At 34.5% G+C, this 15625-nt stretch overlaps 1 protein-coding gene across 4 annotated transcripts in view; it reads right to left on the bottom strand.

Moving 5' to 3' along the window:
- Positions 1-15625, bottom strand: part of BRINP3 (BMP/retinoic acid inducible neural specific 3) — a 201626-nt gene that overhangs the window by 35387 nt on the left and 150614 nt on the right. For all 4 annotated transcript variants that reach the window (XM_090145908.1, XM_090145911.1, XM_090145909.1 and 1 more), the window contains exon 7: positions 1492-1714. In XM_090145908.1, the coding sequence (XP_090002034.1) occupies positions 1492-1714 (223 nt within the window). The remainder of the gene's footprint in view (positions 1-1491; positions 1715-15625) is intronic.

Genomic DNA, 15625 nt, shown 5'->3' on the forward strand with positions numbered 1-15625 from the left:
TAGCATTGATCTTGAGCCATTTCTGTTCACCACTATGTCAACAACATATTCTGTATGGACTGCAAAAAAAATCTGGGTGGTCACCAAAATAGGATATAATTTTTTTAGAAGTTCTGATATTTCTATGTTAGAAATGCATTGCAAAATGAAACTGCCCTGGAAGCTTAGTACAACTCCCTGTAGAACAAGAGTATTCATTGCTGGTTACATTTGTTATCAACAAATAAAGTGTGAACTCACACGTTTCGCCTTTTTTAAACAAAATAAAAACAACAGCAACAACACAAAAACTAAATTTCATATAACAAACACGGGACAGATGTGCTGTGATCAGTTTCAACTGATGTTAGCTTTTTGCACTTCATTTCATCCACACTCGAAGGTCAATGCCTGATTGAAGATAGCCCAAAAAATTATGCTGAAGGGCTTGATTATTTTCAATTCTGGTGGGGAAAAAAATAATAATGTGAGGATGAATTCTGTTTCTTGCATTTTAAGGAATTACTCCTAAAGAGAAAACTATAAATTTTTGTTTCAACCAGCAAATCACAAAGCAGAGCACAATGTGTAGAAAGAGAGAGCATGAGAGCCATAATGGCTACCACCTTCTGAAAGAAAAAGAGGATGGAATAGCTATGTGCTACCAAAAGCCAAAGAAATTATTGGAGCCTCAACAGAGCTGAAAGCAAAGTACCCCTGGCAGTTCTGGAACACTGAATCTAAACTAGATTTCTTCAAAACTGATGGAGAAATGTGCTAAATTCAGGAGTCACTGGACTAATCCCATGATGCTCAGAAGAATAATTTCCCTAAAAGCTCATTCATTTCAGATTTACTCTACTGTCCTTCCACTACTTTCAATGAAGCCATTTTCGATCAGCAATTCACAATAACCACTTATGTTAATACAGATTTGACTAGCAAGCTTTTGGGATCTCTCAGTTTCTAAGCAGAACTAAAACACATTTTCTTTCCTTAGGCATCCTTTCAAATCTAATTTATATCTGACAAATGAGACAAGAAATCAATAGTATGTAGTATATACTGTATAATGACCTGGAAAGTTCTTAAAATAGTGAAGCTGGCTTCAGAATAGATATTCAGTATTCTATATACAATTATTTGGCACTGTTACAATTGGCCAAATTCCACTGAAAACACAATTCTGTAAAAAAGGGGCAAACCAAAGGGGGTGAATCTGGATGTTCATGCTATTTTGAAGTTGCTTCTAATATTGAAGTTGTATACAAATCAGGTTTTATTATGATTTTTCCCATGACATTTAGGAAAACACAGACAGGAAAATATTGAAGGTTGGCATTGTTTAAGTTCTAGAAATGCAAAGACTATATTCTGTACGTATATACAATATATGTCATATATGTACATATATACAATGTGTGTCATGCATTATAACATCCATGCCATTAAGGAGATACTAGCATGAAACAACACTGAGTTTTTCAGATTTTAATAGGCAAATTTTCTTACCTCTGCTTTGGCATACGGATGAGTGGCTGTTTATGACATCTCTTACTAAGGCCAAAGAGCTTGTGAACAATCTTCTGTGCCTTGAGAAATAGTTGCTTCATGCTGTTTTCTAGTTGCTCATAGCGACGTTGAAAATTAGAATCCATTGTCCACAAATGCATTACAGTAGATGTGTTCAGAAAATAATTCATGGGCAGCCTTTTCATAAATAATTTGAATTCATCTGAAAAAAAAAGACAGCATTTATAAGGTTTTAATTATGTATTTGTAGATATTTTTAGAGTAAAAATGAACTTATGCTTTGGTTATTTTTGAAATTCTAATATATTCAAATGATCTTTTGCAATTTTAGAACGGAAATTTTCAAAGTAGAAAGTTAACCATATTTTTTGTGATATTCGTTTATAAACAGAAAAAGTAATTAAAGCCGTAAATATTAAACTGATCTTAGAAGGCAATTCAAGCACTGTCATTGTTTCTCAACCTGGAGAACATAAAGATTAATTAAGAATCAGAGCTACTCACCTTCAAATCTAGGGCCTGAAAGTAAAAGCACATTTAAAGATCAGTATACTTTGACCCAGATGGAGAAGATGGAAAATGATCTTAAATGGAGTATATTCCAAAGCTTAGGAAATTCAAGTAAATATGGTGTCACAGGCCTACTCTTTTTTAGACTACAATAAGCCATTTTAAGTTAGACTTTCAAAAGAAAGAGTTCTTAAGCCACATATTAACTGTGAATTCACACAGCGAATATCCCTCACTTTTTGATTTGTTCTGCTAGCTTAGTCCATGTAGGATATATAGATTGAATCTCATTAACAGAATCTTATTAATCAGTGAGTCTATTTTCATGAGCAGGATAATTTACAAGCTGAATTATAAGTTTTGAATCTTAATAAACTTCATCTAAAAAGGGCTCTAATTGGGAGCATTGGGGAATGAGGTGAAGGGGAGAGGAAGAGGAAATAAATACCACTCTTGCATATACATATATTCTGTTCTTTCTTGTTTCCACATTCCAATACTTTAATTCTGTCTGCCCTCCTGCTGCTTTTTACTGCATAAAAGTCACTTATCCTATTGCTTTCACTCTTCCAGTTGCACCTTTTGGGTAGTATATTGTGAATGCAATGATCCAACAGGCTGAAGCAGCCTCCTGCTTAGAACTAGAATTGCTCATAATATTTAACGCTGCTGTAAGTTTAGGTTTCTTTGGGGAGAGGGTTGATTAGGGAAAATGTCTGCTAATATTAAAGAATATTCTACTACAATCAAATCAAGAGGTATGCCTGCTTGGTTTAGTTTAGTCTCTTTTTTCTATGGCAGAATATTTTAATACGGAAAAAAAAAAAAAAAAAAAGTATATATATATATATATATATATTTTAACAGGGTAATAAGAAATTTCTTTCCTAAATGAGCTAGTCCAGCCAACCTCCATATTCAGTGGGGCATGGGGTCAGGATGAAATAAAACAGATATTTTCTGGCATAGAATATTCTGTGACGGTTTACCATTCACTGGAAGATAAATAGCATTGAAAGACCTTCTGGAAGAAACAAAACGAAAGGGAAGGGGCAAAGAGGATGATTTAATTTTTAATAAAGTGGTTTTAATGATTCATCTGGAATCTCTTTGGTAATGCGTTATTCATTTTCTTGCCATGCCTTCCTCTTTGGATATTAGCCTTATGCTATTCTCTTCTTGAGATCAGTACCACTGCCCCTCTCCTATCTCTGGGAGAAAAGTAAGGGAAATTAAGCTTTTTTTGCTTCTTTCATGAAGTATTTGGTGCCTAACTCTTAATCATTGTGGGTTTTTTTTTTCTCCTCCCTAATTTTATCCCATGTCCAAAAAGACTAAGCATCTAATCCCAGGTTTTGGTTGTTTTTTCTTTTTGTTTTTGCTTCTGAAAAAAATTAAATTCAATAGAAGTATTTTGTAAATTTTACTATACCAGATGAGCAGCGTTTTGTCTTTTGGTGCAGTTCTAGGAAAACAATTCCCAAGTAAGAAAGAGAAAATTACACCTTAATCTCCCTGCAAAGCACATTCCCAAACTTCCTTTTCCTTCAAGGCTTGCACAGCTACTGTGAGAAGGGATCAAGCCTGACTTGTCTAAAGGAGGTCCACTGGCTTGGTAAAGCCTTCCAACCCTGAAGAGTGCATTTTCAAATTTATTTACTGGTGTTAAAAATAATAATTAAAAAAAAAAAAAGAAAGATAAATAGGGGTAAGTGAAGTGTTTCAAAGTACATCCTTTGGCAAAACTCAGATCTGCAGGTTGTATAAATCATCCAAGCTTTGCTGACTTCAGAAGAGTGTACTAATGCACGCAGGGAGGATCAGATCCAAAAGTTGCATTCCTGAATACCTGTTTTAATTGCGAACTTTTACGTTCTCTTCTGTTCTTCAGAGACACTGGTATATTTATTTACTCAAACTCGGGTTCATGATGCCAAAAAAATATATACATCCCAGAGGAGAGAATGTACTCAGAATGTGCCTTTTCAATTTTCATATTTGTGTAATAACTTAAGAACCATTGTCAATTTGTTGTCCTTTGCAGGCTTTACAGCCTAACAACTAATCAGATGCAGTGTTCAGACATGATAAGGAGGGTTTACAGTCTTTAACTTGCAATGCAAATGCATTTCCAATAAGAAAGTGCTCTTTTTTTCCCTGTAATAAACATCATCCTTGACTATCCCTGTGTCTTGAATGATCATGCTAATGAGCACCACACTGCAGGTAAAAGAGAGACAGAGATAAAATGAGCGTGGTTACATAGTGCTTTCTGAAAAAAATAAAAAGAAGAAAAAAAAAAAAAAAAAAAGGAAAGGAAAGATAATGCGCTCATATCTTAAACAGACACATTTCATGATCTGTGAAACTACAACATGAACTCCTACCACTGAGAGATGATTAAACTATTACACTCTAATCAACACATTATACCAGCCATTCGTGAAGATTAACAGCTAGTACTACAGTGCTGGGAGACATAGAAAGTGATGATATTAAAACATGATACTTGATACAACATATGATGAGATTTCAGTACTTTCTAATTTATTTTTTCATTGGTAGATATCAAGTGCATATGTAATACAATTTTTCTTACTACTCACTTCAAATACTGAGAAAAATATAATATACAGTGATTGATCAAACAAGTTTACTTAACTTTCTATTTATAGATGGTCACGTTTATTTTTCACCTTCCCCTTCTGCAGGCTTTATCTTCCATGTGTTAGTAGTGAGTAGATTGAAATGGCATACCATATTTCAGCAGCAAAGAATAAATGTAAAATATCACAATGGAAGTAAACATTACTGCTAGAGTCAGATGCATATCAGACATATTTAGGCTGTAATAAATACCTAGAACTACTTAGCTTGTAACTTGGATGCTCAGTGTTGTTCAGTATAGGAACAGGGCACAATGCTGAATACACTGATAAGTATTCTGCAGACAGAGTCAGCAAAGACCAGAAAAATGCAATGAGTCTCATCAAAAGATCTGACAATTCCCTGTAACAAGGAAAAAAAAAGGTGCCTGCTCCCTGTGTTGGAGGAGAGCAGGACCCTTGAGTCTCTTGCTCTAAATATTTTGCATATCCCTGATATTTTGAATTACAAAACCTATACAAGACCATTCATGCATACAAGACCATAGCACACTTCTATTTTTGCTTCAACTGAAGCCAAGTGGTTTTTTGGATCTATTCCAGAATATCAAAATGTTCTGTGCGAGTGTGTTTCTTAAGATCCTTTTTGAAGTATCTTTGGAAGCATCCTGGAAGTCAATGCAATTTTCCCAGCTGGGGAATCCAAAACACTGGGTTAATAGCAGTAACATAAGCAAACATCTGACTGTGCAATGTAAAGCTGCCATAACATGTCACATAATATCAATGCACTTTCTTCTCCCTTTCTTCTGTTGCATAAATGGAACAAATCCAATTATTGTTCCTAATTTTTTTCATTTAAATAAGAGCTACTGTTTACCCTATCGATACAAAAGTGATTCTCTCTAGTCTATATGGGATTAGAAACACAACAATTTTCTCCTCACAGCCCAAGGCACACTCTGTGTAAAGTCTGGGAACGATCTTCGCTTCTGCTATGAGCATAGCACTCATAGGAGGGTGCAAAACTATAGCTCATTCCAACTTCTTATGGAGACCTGCTTGCAGGCCTCCTTACTACCCTGGTATCTCCCTGGTTCAGGAATGCTCCTTGTGCAGCATGCCTTGCTGTGCTCCTCCTCTGGTGCAACGTCAGGCCATTTCCTCTTGTCCTATTGCCTTCTAGTTGGGAGATGAGAACGACCCCTGCCTCGCTACATTTCAGGTAGTTACAGAGAGCAATGAGGTCTCCTCTGAGCTTCTTTTTCTCTAGTCTAAATAATCCCAGTTCCCTCAGCCGCTTCCCATTGGACTTGTGCTCCAGAGCCTTCAAAACTTTGTTGCCCTTCTCTGGACGTACTCCAGGGCTTCAATGTCTGTCCTGTAGAGAGGGGCTCAAAACTGAACACAGCATTTGAGGTGAGGCCTCACCAGTGCCAGGTACAGAGGGATGTTCACTTCCCTAGTCCTGCTGGCCACGCTCTCTCTGATATAGGATGGGATGGTGTTGGCATTCTTGACCACTTGAGCACACTGATGACTCATATTCAACACATATTCTCAGGACCATTGCTGCCAGTTGGCTTTTCAGTCAAATTACAACATAAAGTTTCAGAAAATATATATTCCTGTTTAATTGTTGATTGTATAGTCTAATCCAATCTTAAATGGTCTTTTTTCTTCTAAATAAGCATTCAAATGTGCAAAAAACAAATACACTATTGAAGAAAAGTAGTCTGAAAATACCTGAAAAATTGTTTTGTCTGGCCAGTTTAAGAATTCCTTATTCAGTGGCATACTACTTGAGATGGGCCTATGGATAAAAATTTCAACTGTAGCATTTTTTCCATTTATCAGAGCCCAGGAAAAGACTATCTGTAGGAGAAAACCACTTTGTATATCATATCATTATGTCAAAATTTACCACTAGATAGCAATTGAAATGGGCTATTTTATAATTTCTCCAAATGACACCTTAATGATACATTTTCTTCCTTATTTATCCAAGAATAATAATACAAAAGTCTTTGACAATCTTTATAGCGAATAAAATGTTGTGTGTTCATTAGCTTGATTGACAGCATTTCCAGCACTTAAGCCTTGTCTGTAAAATCTATGCAGTTGTCATTTATGTGTATCTTCTTTTTCTATAGAGCTTAACTTGTACTAAAGGCATTAAAATTCTGCCATCACAGCCTTGAATTGTATAATACTTCATAACCAAAAGCTGCTACACTTTTCAACTAACAAAATGTGATAATAGGTTTATGGCAAATTGTCAAAAATTTAGTTGTCCTTTACAAATGCATGCGATGGTGCATCTAGTCTTATACACCAGTTCAAATAAGAGCGATTCATACAAAATTGCTGAAGTGAATTCATGCTCTATGTAGCTTTGATTTATGATGATAGCTACTTGTAAAAGACCACGAATCTTCACAAACCACTGCTACTTTGGGAAGCCATTTATCTTCTTGAACCATAACAACAGGATCAGTGGATTCACAACACTGCAGTGAGGGAAGCTGTCCCTCCTTATCTCTGCTATTCTAACAATGTTTTATCTCTGTGACCTCGTTCATAGTTCAGATTTATTTTATTTACATCATGTGTTGAGTGCGCTTGAGAAGACATACTGCTGGATTATGTTTCTCCTTTTTAAAAAAATTATTATTCTTTTACAATAACCCTGCATTATACATTTCTGTGCAAACTCAGAAGGATGAGGAAGACATGGCTTGGGCCCATCCTCAACCCCCACAGCCATGTAGGCCCTTCTAATATCTCCAGGTCACTTGTGGCAGCACTGTTGGTGCCCACATGAAAGAGTAACAATCTAAGCTGAGCCAAATGATCTTTAGCAATTTCTCCTCAATATTCTGTACCACTTTGTAGATAACTCTTCATCTCCGCTGTATCTCAACTGTCTTTTCTGTTTAGATTGCCAGTTTTTTAGAGAAGAGCCTGTCTCTTATTATATCTTTATAGGGCAATACTTTGCTCAGTAGGCTGCAAATTTAATTGTTGCCATGTAATACAAATAATAATCTCAAATTTTCTTGTAGTTCGGGCAACTACATCCTACTTGGAGTCCATAGTTATAACTGCAATTAGTGTGAAAAGCAAGACTTATCTGACAGGAACAGTCTCATAAGTCCCAACAGCCTATCACATTTTTTTATAAAACAGGAATATATGTGAAAAAAAAAAATCGACTCTAACAGTATGACCATGGTAATATCATTACTTTCCATAATAATGCTTTTAATTGTAACCAGGGCATAAAATATTACAGCAAGTCAAATACCAGTGTCAGCTGTAAATTGAAACTTCAAACCACAAAGCTGGTAGTTTGAAAGAATAAAAAGCAATAGGGTCTACAGTTCAAACTGCTGGATGTGGTTGCTGTTCAAAGAAATGCTACCTCAGTATTGTGTAGATATTATTAAAGGGATTTATAAAAGATATATGCTTTTTAAAATAGACCACCGTGATTCATAAGACTGGAGAAAACAAAGTACTAAAACAAACAGCTATGTTTCAAGAAATCTATCTTTGAAAATAATAGAATTGAAGGAAAGCTAAGATTGCAGCTTAAAATCATCTTATTTCTTCATAGAAAATATAATAAAAGTGAACTTTACTTTTTTTTCTTTCTTATACATATATTTTTTCCATCCAAGATAATTCATTCTGCACTCCCCATAATTAAAGCACTTGTCCAAAGTAAATGAACTCTCTTTTCAACTTTCTGAAGGACAAAGAGAAGAAAAGATATGTTCTCTGTAAATATAGACTGCATATGAAGGAGGAGAGGAGGTCAGCATTTAATACTGGAGAGGCAGTTTGAACAGGTACAATCTAACTGCTTTGCAAGTGCCAAGGAAAGCAAATTTCCATGATTCTTATAGTGGGCTAAGTTTTTTCTTTTCCTTCTTCCTTCTCCCTTTCCGTTTCCATTTCCATTGCCCTTTCTTTTTCCCTTTTTTTCCCTGTTGGCTTTATTATTATTATTATTATTATTGTTGTTGTTGTTGTTGTTGTTGTTATTATTTTTAAGTGAGAACTGCCGCAGTCCCTCTAAACTGTAAACTTTTCAAGGAGGAAAGAACTGGGCAAAATATCGATGCAGCTGAAGGTGGGACTGCCGAGCAGAGATCCTCTGATCCTTTGTTAGTATGTAATTTCTTAGGAAAAAGGAAAGGCCAGATACTCCTTTCACAGTCTCATCTTAGTGCATAAATAAAAAAGAATTGTGTGGAGTTAAACATGGCAGCATGAACAGAGTAAACAGAAGCGATGCCGAGTTCTTATAACAAGATGTGAGTTGTTTCTTATTCTCAATCTAAATGAAACCTTTTCAGAAATAAACAAACCAGACTCCAATAGCTGTCTCTGCAAATCCCAACAAAGTCATTTCCTTCACCCCGTTACTTATTCTTTCAGGGGTGATTCTGATTCTTCTTTCAAAATGTTCGTATCGCTGTCCTTCAGCTTGGCATTCTTTGGAATTAATTGCAAGCAATCAAGAAAAAAATCTCAATGAATTTATCCATTTTGAATCATGGATTATTTTGGAATTTATATGAACATTCTGATCATTTATTATATATATATATATATTATATATATATATTATATATAATAATATTTCTGAAGGACGGGCATTCCACTTTCTATCTAGTGCTACTATTATTATCATTCTGTAGCACTGTAAATGCATTTAATGTATAGGATATAATTCTCATGTGTAGATTTAGGCATAATCTCTGCCACCTGAAAAGCTAATTTTATTGTTCTTGGTCTTACTGATAACTCCTACAGTTTAAAAACTGAATAAAGCAAATAGACTAAATATGTCACAGAAGAATAGTTCAAGAAAAGAAATAAATGAAACAGAAAATATTTTTGTAAAGCACACTGAAGTAAATAACCAGTGTCAAGATTTCACAAGAGAAGATTTAAGAATCCACGAGTCAGAACAGACAACATTGCTCTGGAAGAAAAGTGAGACCATTGAGTTACATCCTTCTTAATAAAGAAAGTCCAAAGCTGCCAAGGCAGATTGGAATTCCACCAGGAATGAGTCTGTCACCAGCTCTGAAGAGAACTACATTATGTCCGGTCCATAATGGACATAAGTAGAATTATATTAGATCAAGCCTTCTGCTCCTCCTTTTATTATAATATCATCACAGTGTTTAAAGTGTCTGAGAATTCAATGTGGTGTGAATCTTTAATAAATTGATTTGTCAGGTGCTGCTTTAGCAGGAGGCAGATAATGCTCTTAGGTTTGATCCTGAGGCTATTATATCGCCAGGATTTGATTGGCTGCACCTTCATGTTTGGAATCAAAGAGGAACAATTTAGATACTAGCTCTCTGAAGAAATTCTGCACATCACATCTGTTCATTTTATTAAAACAGTGACACCTCCACAGGGGTGAGGTGACAAGTATTGGTCACAGAAGGAACGACAGCTTGGTCTATCTGTTCATACTATCGATTAAACTTCCTGACAATCACATAGGGAAGTTAATTACTGGGAAGCAAATTAACACCTTTGCTAGATAATAGAGAAAACAATAATTATGTTAAGAACTCAGGAGGCTAAATTTTCTTGGCCTTGAGCCCGAAGCTATGAACACCATTTAAAAAAAAAAACAACACTGCTCTACTGCTCTGGGGTAAATAGTTTGAACCATATTGATTGAAGTCTTTATTCTCAGTGATTAAAAAACACCTTCACCTGCCAGTGAGATTTTTCAGACATTTCACAAGGAATCTTTCAATTAAGATTTCACATGAGACTCAGTTTGTATCACTGCTGGTCTATTCTTGTCAACAGAGAGGCAGACTATGTTACTCACATGATCTGTGCAATTACACCTTATATGTGCCTTCAAAAACAAAATTACAAGGTCCACTCAATAGATACATCCTCTTTTCTGAATCAAAAAAAAAAAAAAAAAAAAAAAAAAGAGGTTTCTGAGTAACATTAAATCTGCTGCTTTTATAAACAGAAGAAACCATTCAGCATTCAGTTTTATTTTCAGGTTTAATTTTTGTAGCTTATTCTACATGCATATTAGCTAAAATACAGAAACTGGAAAAGCAGTAATGTATCGCCAGACCACAGTAAGAGAGAACTTTGAATGCAAATTGTCTTCAAATAGCAGTGAAAGATTCTAAATTTACTGTCTGTCTGCAACGTAAAATCAAACCTACACAGCTCGAAATATTCTTTGTGAACTGGAATCTCAACACAGAGCCTGAAAGCTAGTCTTGGAAGTTTTCTTCTATTATAAAAGCAAGAAGTTTCTTCAGATCAGAATGTATATATAGCAACCTCTATGGCTGACATGACATACCTAAATAAAACTCAAATTTCTCTTCTTCCCTTGTGCTCATATTTAGTAATTTGGAACAGGTGTAAAAGAGACACTTAGCACCTCAGTTATATTTTAAAATGTTAATCTTAGAACACAGATTCTCTCTCTCTTTTCTAATTTTTTTTTTTTTTTTTAATTGAAAGAACAATTATGGTAAACCACAATGCATTTACCACCATGATGAATTTACATAGTGATTAATATGTAGTCTGTAACAAACTTAAAGCATCATCACGGTAGCTTCCACATGAGTTACTGTGGGCTTTGTTTGGATCTTAGGGCTGCTATTAGAACTAGTAATAAGAGAGATAACCAGAAACCAGGCTGAACTATACACAATGTAGTAAAAACTGCAGGCTTGGCAGCTGAGAAAAATTACTCTTTTTTACTTGCCAGCTAGATTACTTTGATTTGAAGATAGCAAAAAGGAATCACAGAATGCCCATTTTTCTAAAGGGGTTTTAGTACGAACTTTTGCCACAAGAATACCAAAAAACAGTGGCTTACTGGGATGGCAAACAAAATTATATTAGAATTTTCTGATTAAATAAGGAGATTGCTAAACATCAGTCTAAATTCACACTTTCTAGAATCATCCATCAGAAAGAATCTGACACACTGCAATCAAAGTTAAAGTGCTTGTCAATGGAGAGAAAATGGAAGAGTGAACATTACTGAAACTGGTTGTGTTCCTTAATGCACTACTGGGAGATGATAGTATAGTTCAAAATTAAGATGATTTCACAATTTCAGCTGACAACATTTTATGAAAAAAAAAAAAAAAGGAAAGAAATTAAAATGCAAACTTATTTTCTCAAGATTTACTTTGTTTTATAGTAGGATTTACCTTCTTTTCCTGAAGACTTGGATTTGTCATTGGCCCTCATCATAATGCATTCTGTCAACCAGATGTCTAAGATTTCCATCTTCAACACTACATGCTCAGATTTAACTTCATATTTTCTTTAACTGGCTGTTTATTTCAAACTGTTTAAATGCTCTGCTTTATTCCAATATATATAAATATATTTTTTAGCACATTAACTAACTTTGATGGCTCTGACTACTTCAGCTATTTTTCACGTTTTTATTCAAAATGACTGAAAGTAAAAAACTCAGTAGGTGTATGACATCTATGAGTATCTCTGTCCAAGAATAATGACTCTGAAATTCACTTCCTTGAGAAACAGTAAGATATCTGTGTACATTTTGAGATCAGTCACGATTATTTGCTATGGATGTATTTACTGTGTGATTTTCATACATAATCCCGGACTTTGTTAGCAATCATAAAATAAAAACAATGCAGCAAATTGAGGAAAATTCTTAAGGATAACTGAGTGTGAATTGACTTCTCCTCTGAGCATCTGCACTTCCACACCAATGCAAACTGTAAATTCCACCTTGATTTTACCACATGATAGTATTTTACAATTCCTCACAGACTCGGTGTTGAAAACCTTCACTCCATCTTCTATTCTTCCCAAGAAGCAGTAGAATAATTTCAAAGCCTGGAGTCAGCACACAGTGCTATTTTGTAAAGAGGTGTAGCACAGCCACAAATGGCCAGTCAAACTCTTAAGAAGTCTTACCTCTACTGACTCAGATGCCTACAGAGCAAGACTACCATCAATCTCAAATGCAGTCCATGAATTGAAAGGTACTGAATGAATGAATTCAAATTCTCTCTTTTAGTAGTATACTGTAAAAACGTTGATCAAGTTTGCATAGATTTTCAGTTAACTAAGTTCTAGATTAAGATCAGAGTGAGACTAACTCTTCACTTTCTCAAATATAATTTATTGGCCATGTGGTGATGAGTTTTATAAAATTACATTTGCAGATCTGTGGGGAAAAAAAAGGAAAGCCTTTCCTTTTTCAAAGTTAACATTTACAGTATGTTTAGATTTCTTATGGAAAAAAAAAATGATCTGAATGAGAATAGAGTTCTGAAAGTATTGCATCAAACTATGGCGGTTGCTATGATATTTTGCATTTCTATGATATTTTGCAATTTTGAAAGTGGAGATTAAAAATTAATGACATTTTTAAATGGATAATTCATGGCAGAACATGGTGTATATGATGTATCCTATTATTTTATGTACATTTTGTATAAAAGTAATTACATAAGATGAAAATGCTTCCCCAAAAAAGAATGAGACGTCTGAACTTCTGCAGTGTTACTGACTTTTAATTCAGTAATAAGCTTATCACCTTCTCTATGTACTTTATTCAACTATTTAAATCCAATTATATTATATAAGAGATGTGGAGAATGACATTAATTCAAATAAAAGGAAAACTGTAATAAAACTGAGGAAACAGGAGTGTAAAGTCTCAAAAGTAATCTATACTGATGCAAAAAAAAAAAAACCAAAACTGATAACTTTGAAGGTAGTGCTATACATTAGCTAAGGATTTAGATTTTATTTATAGGTGGAAAATGTGGATTTATTTTTCAGATTGCATTAAATCAGTACATGTAAAGGTTAACTAACGCTCAATAGCAAGACACTCATAAGTTAATTTGGAATTATGATATACGCTGGGTATGAAGTCCAAATCCAGTCAATCCATGATTTAAGAAGAAACAACATGCAAAATAAATTCAGATCAGTGAGTGCTTTGAAATCAAAGCAGTGATGGAGAAGTTACAAATAATGAAAAAATATTTTCAGCATATATTAGTTTTAAAGTTAATATCAATTACTCTTGACTGCAATTATACTATTACTTTCTGTGATAACGAAACATATCTTTTAACTTATCTATAAGGCAGATATATTGTCAGAACAGTGGTTGAGAAAATTCTGTATTTTGAAAATCTGTTTTGAGAAGTCTGTTTTTTAAAGTTGTTGGTTAGTTGAAGGATACATTCCAAAATATTTACAGTATAACTTTTGATGTTTAATTATGCCTGTGAAGATACATGGCTTGTAGCATAAAGAATTTTTGTGTTCAGTAGGCCAAGTTTTTCAAGGCTCTAGATGGCTCTATTTCTGATCTGTTTAAACTGATGCCTAACATTTAAGTACAAAATTAAATGTATGAAGTTAGTGCACTACAACTGATTAAATTAAGCACATATTTCAGTACTTCCCTGAATCTGTAAAAGTCCAACTATGACAATAAGATTCTGTCCAATGTGTTGTAGGGATGCTATTTTCTTCCACAGTATTTTGTGTTTGTACTGAATGCTTGAAAGAATAAATTTTCAACTTCGAAGCATATTACTTTGAAAATATGCTTCAAAATATTTGTTGCACATCTCCTTATCCAAAGCCTTTCAAGGAATTATTCCAAAAATGATTTTCTTGCCTTTGAGGGAAAAAAAAAAAATTAACTGGTCAGCACTTGGGAAATATATGACAACTAGGGAGAAAGCTATCATTTCATATGAGATATGTGAATCCTTGGAATGAAGATTTTACTTCAGGTATTTTTCAGGAATTCTCATAAAAGTTACTGATTTAAAAAAAAAAAAGAAATTATCGAAATAAACTTTGGTCATCTTCTATGACTTGAGCAACTCCTATTGTCCATGTCTTATTAATGGTGTTGGTTTTTTTTTTTTTTACTTTAAATACAATGAGAGGAAGTTGGACTACTACAGATTTCTTTTGGCAGATCACCTTAAAAAAAATTACTGTAATTTAAATTGTTTGAGTGAAGTGGCTAAATTTCCAAAGGTACTCAGCATCCAGCCACACCAGGATTTTGGTACAGACAATGCATGATCGTGTCCTTGCTATCAGAATCCAGACCCTGTGCATGGGTATTCATGCTTCCAGGCAATTTAGAGCAGTGGGTCATAATTTCTACAAAATGCTTAGTTTCTAGTTAGAGGTTGACAGGGTTATGTGTTAGAATTTGCTTTTTTACATTGCTAAGCCTTGCCAAAAGGATCCCCAAAACTTCCAAAACCAGCAGTATACAAGAGAACATGTTCACTGATGGAATCGCCACCGTCAGTGTAATCACAAGTGTTTAAGTCTTATCCTATCCTATATACTTTAAGAAATTGAGAATTTCTAATTCTCTAATTCTAAAGAATCCCTAAGGAATCTTTTGACACTTTTTATCGTGTGAAACTAATTAGGATTTGAGTGTTTGGGTCAAACTTTCTTCCTGAATGGGAAAGATAAATTTACTGAGAAAGTGGAGTAGAAGAAGAAGTTAGGCATGTACTTGCTCCTAATACAAAGACTAAAATAGATAGAGATACAGGACAAGTGGCAAAGTAAAAAGAGCAATTTCAACATTGAAAAGGGATTGGGAGGTGGGCAATGGGGCTTCAGGCATGAGTGAGGATTGCAGGACTTCAACCTGACTAACGTAACTGGACTTGATGTTCTGGGATCTCACTGAAACTGATATCTGACAAGAGGTCAAGCGGATATTATCTGTCCTTTTAGTCTACCAGTTCCTGTGAAAAGCTGCTTTCATGCAGATAGAGGATAAAAGAAACTCTGATTCCATTAGAGTTGATATTTTTATGGTCAAGTGTGAGATGAGATGGTGTAAGAACACAGATTCTTGGAATAATGTTTTCAGAGTACTTTGTTAACACATTAATTCAGCCAAAGGCCTTGAGAAACTAATG

The sequence above is a fragment of the Phasianus colchicus genome, chromosome 9 (assembly GCF_987193195.1).
Source record: "Phasianus colchicus chromosome 9, bPhaCol1.hap1.1, whole genome shotgun sequence".
Lineage (NCBI taxonomy): Eukaryota > Metazoa > Chordata > Aves > Galliformes > Phasianidae > Phasianus > Phasianus colchicus.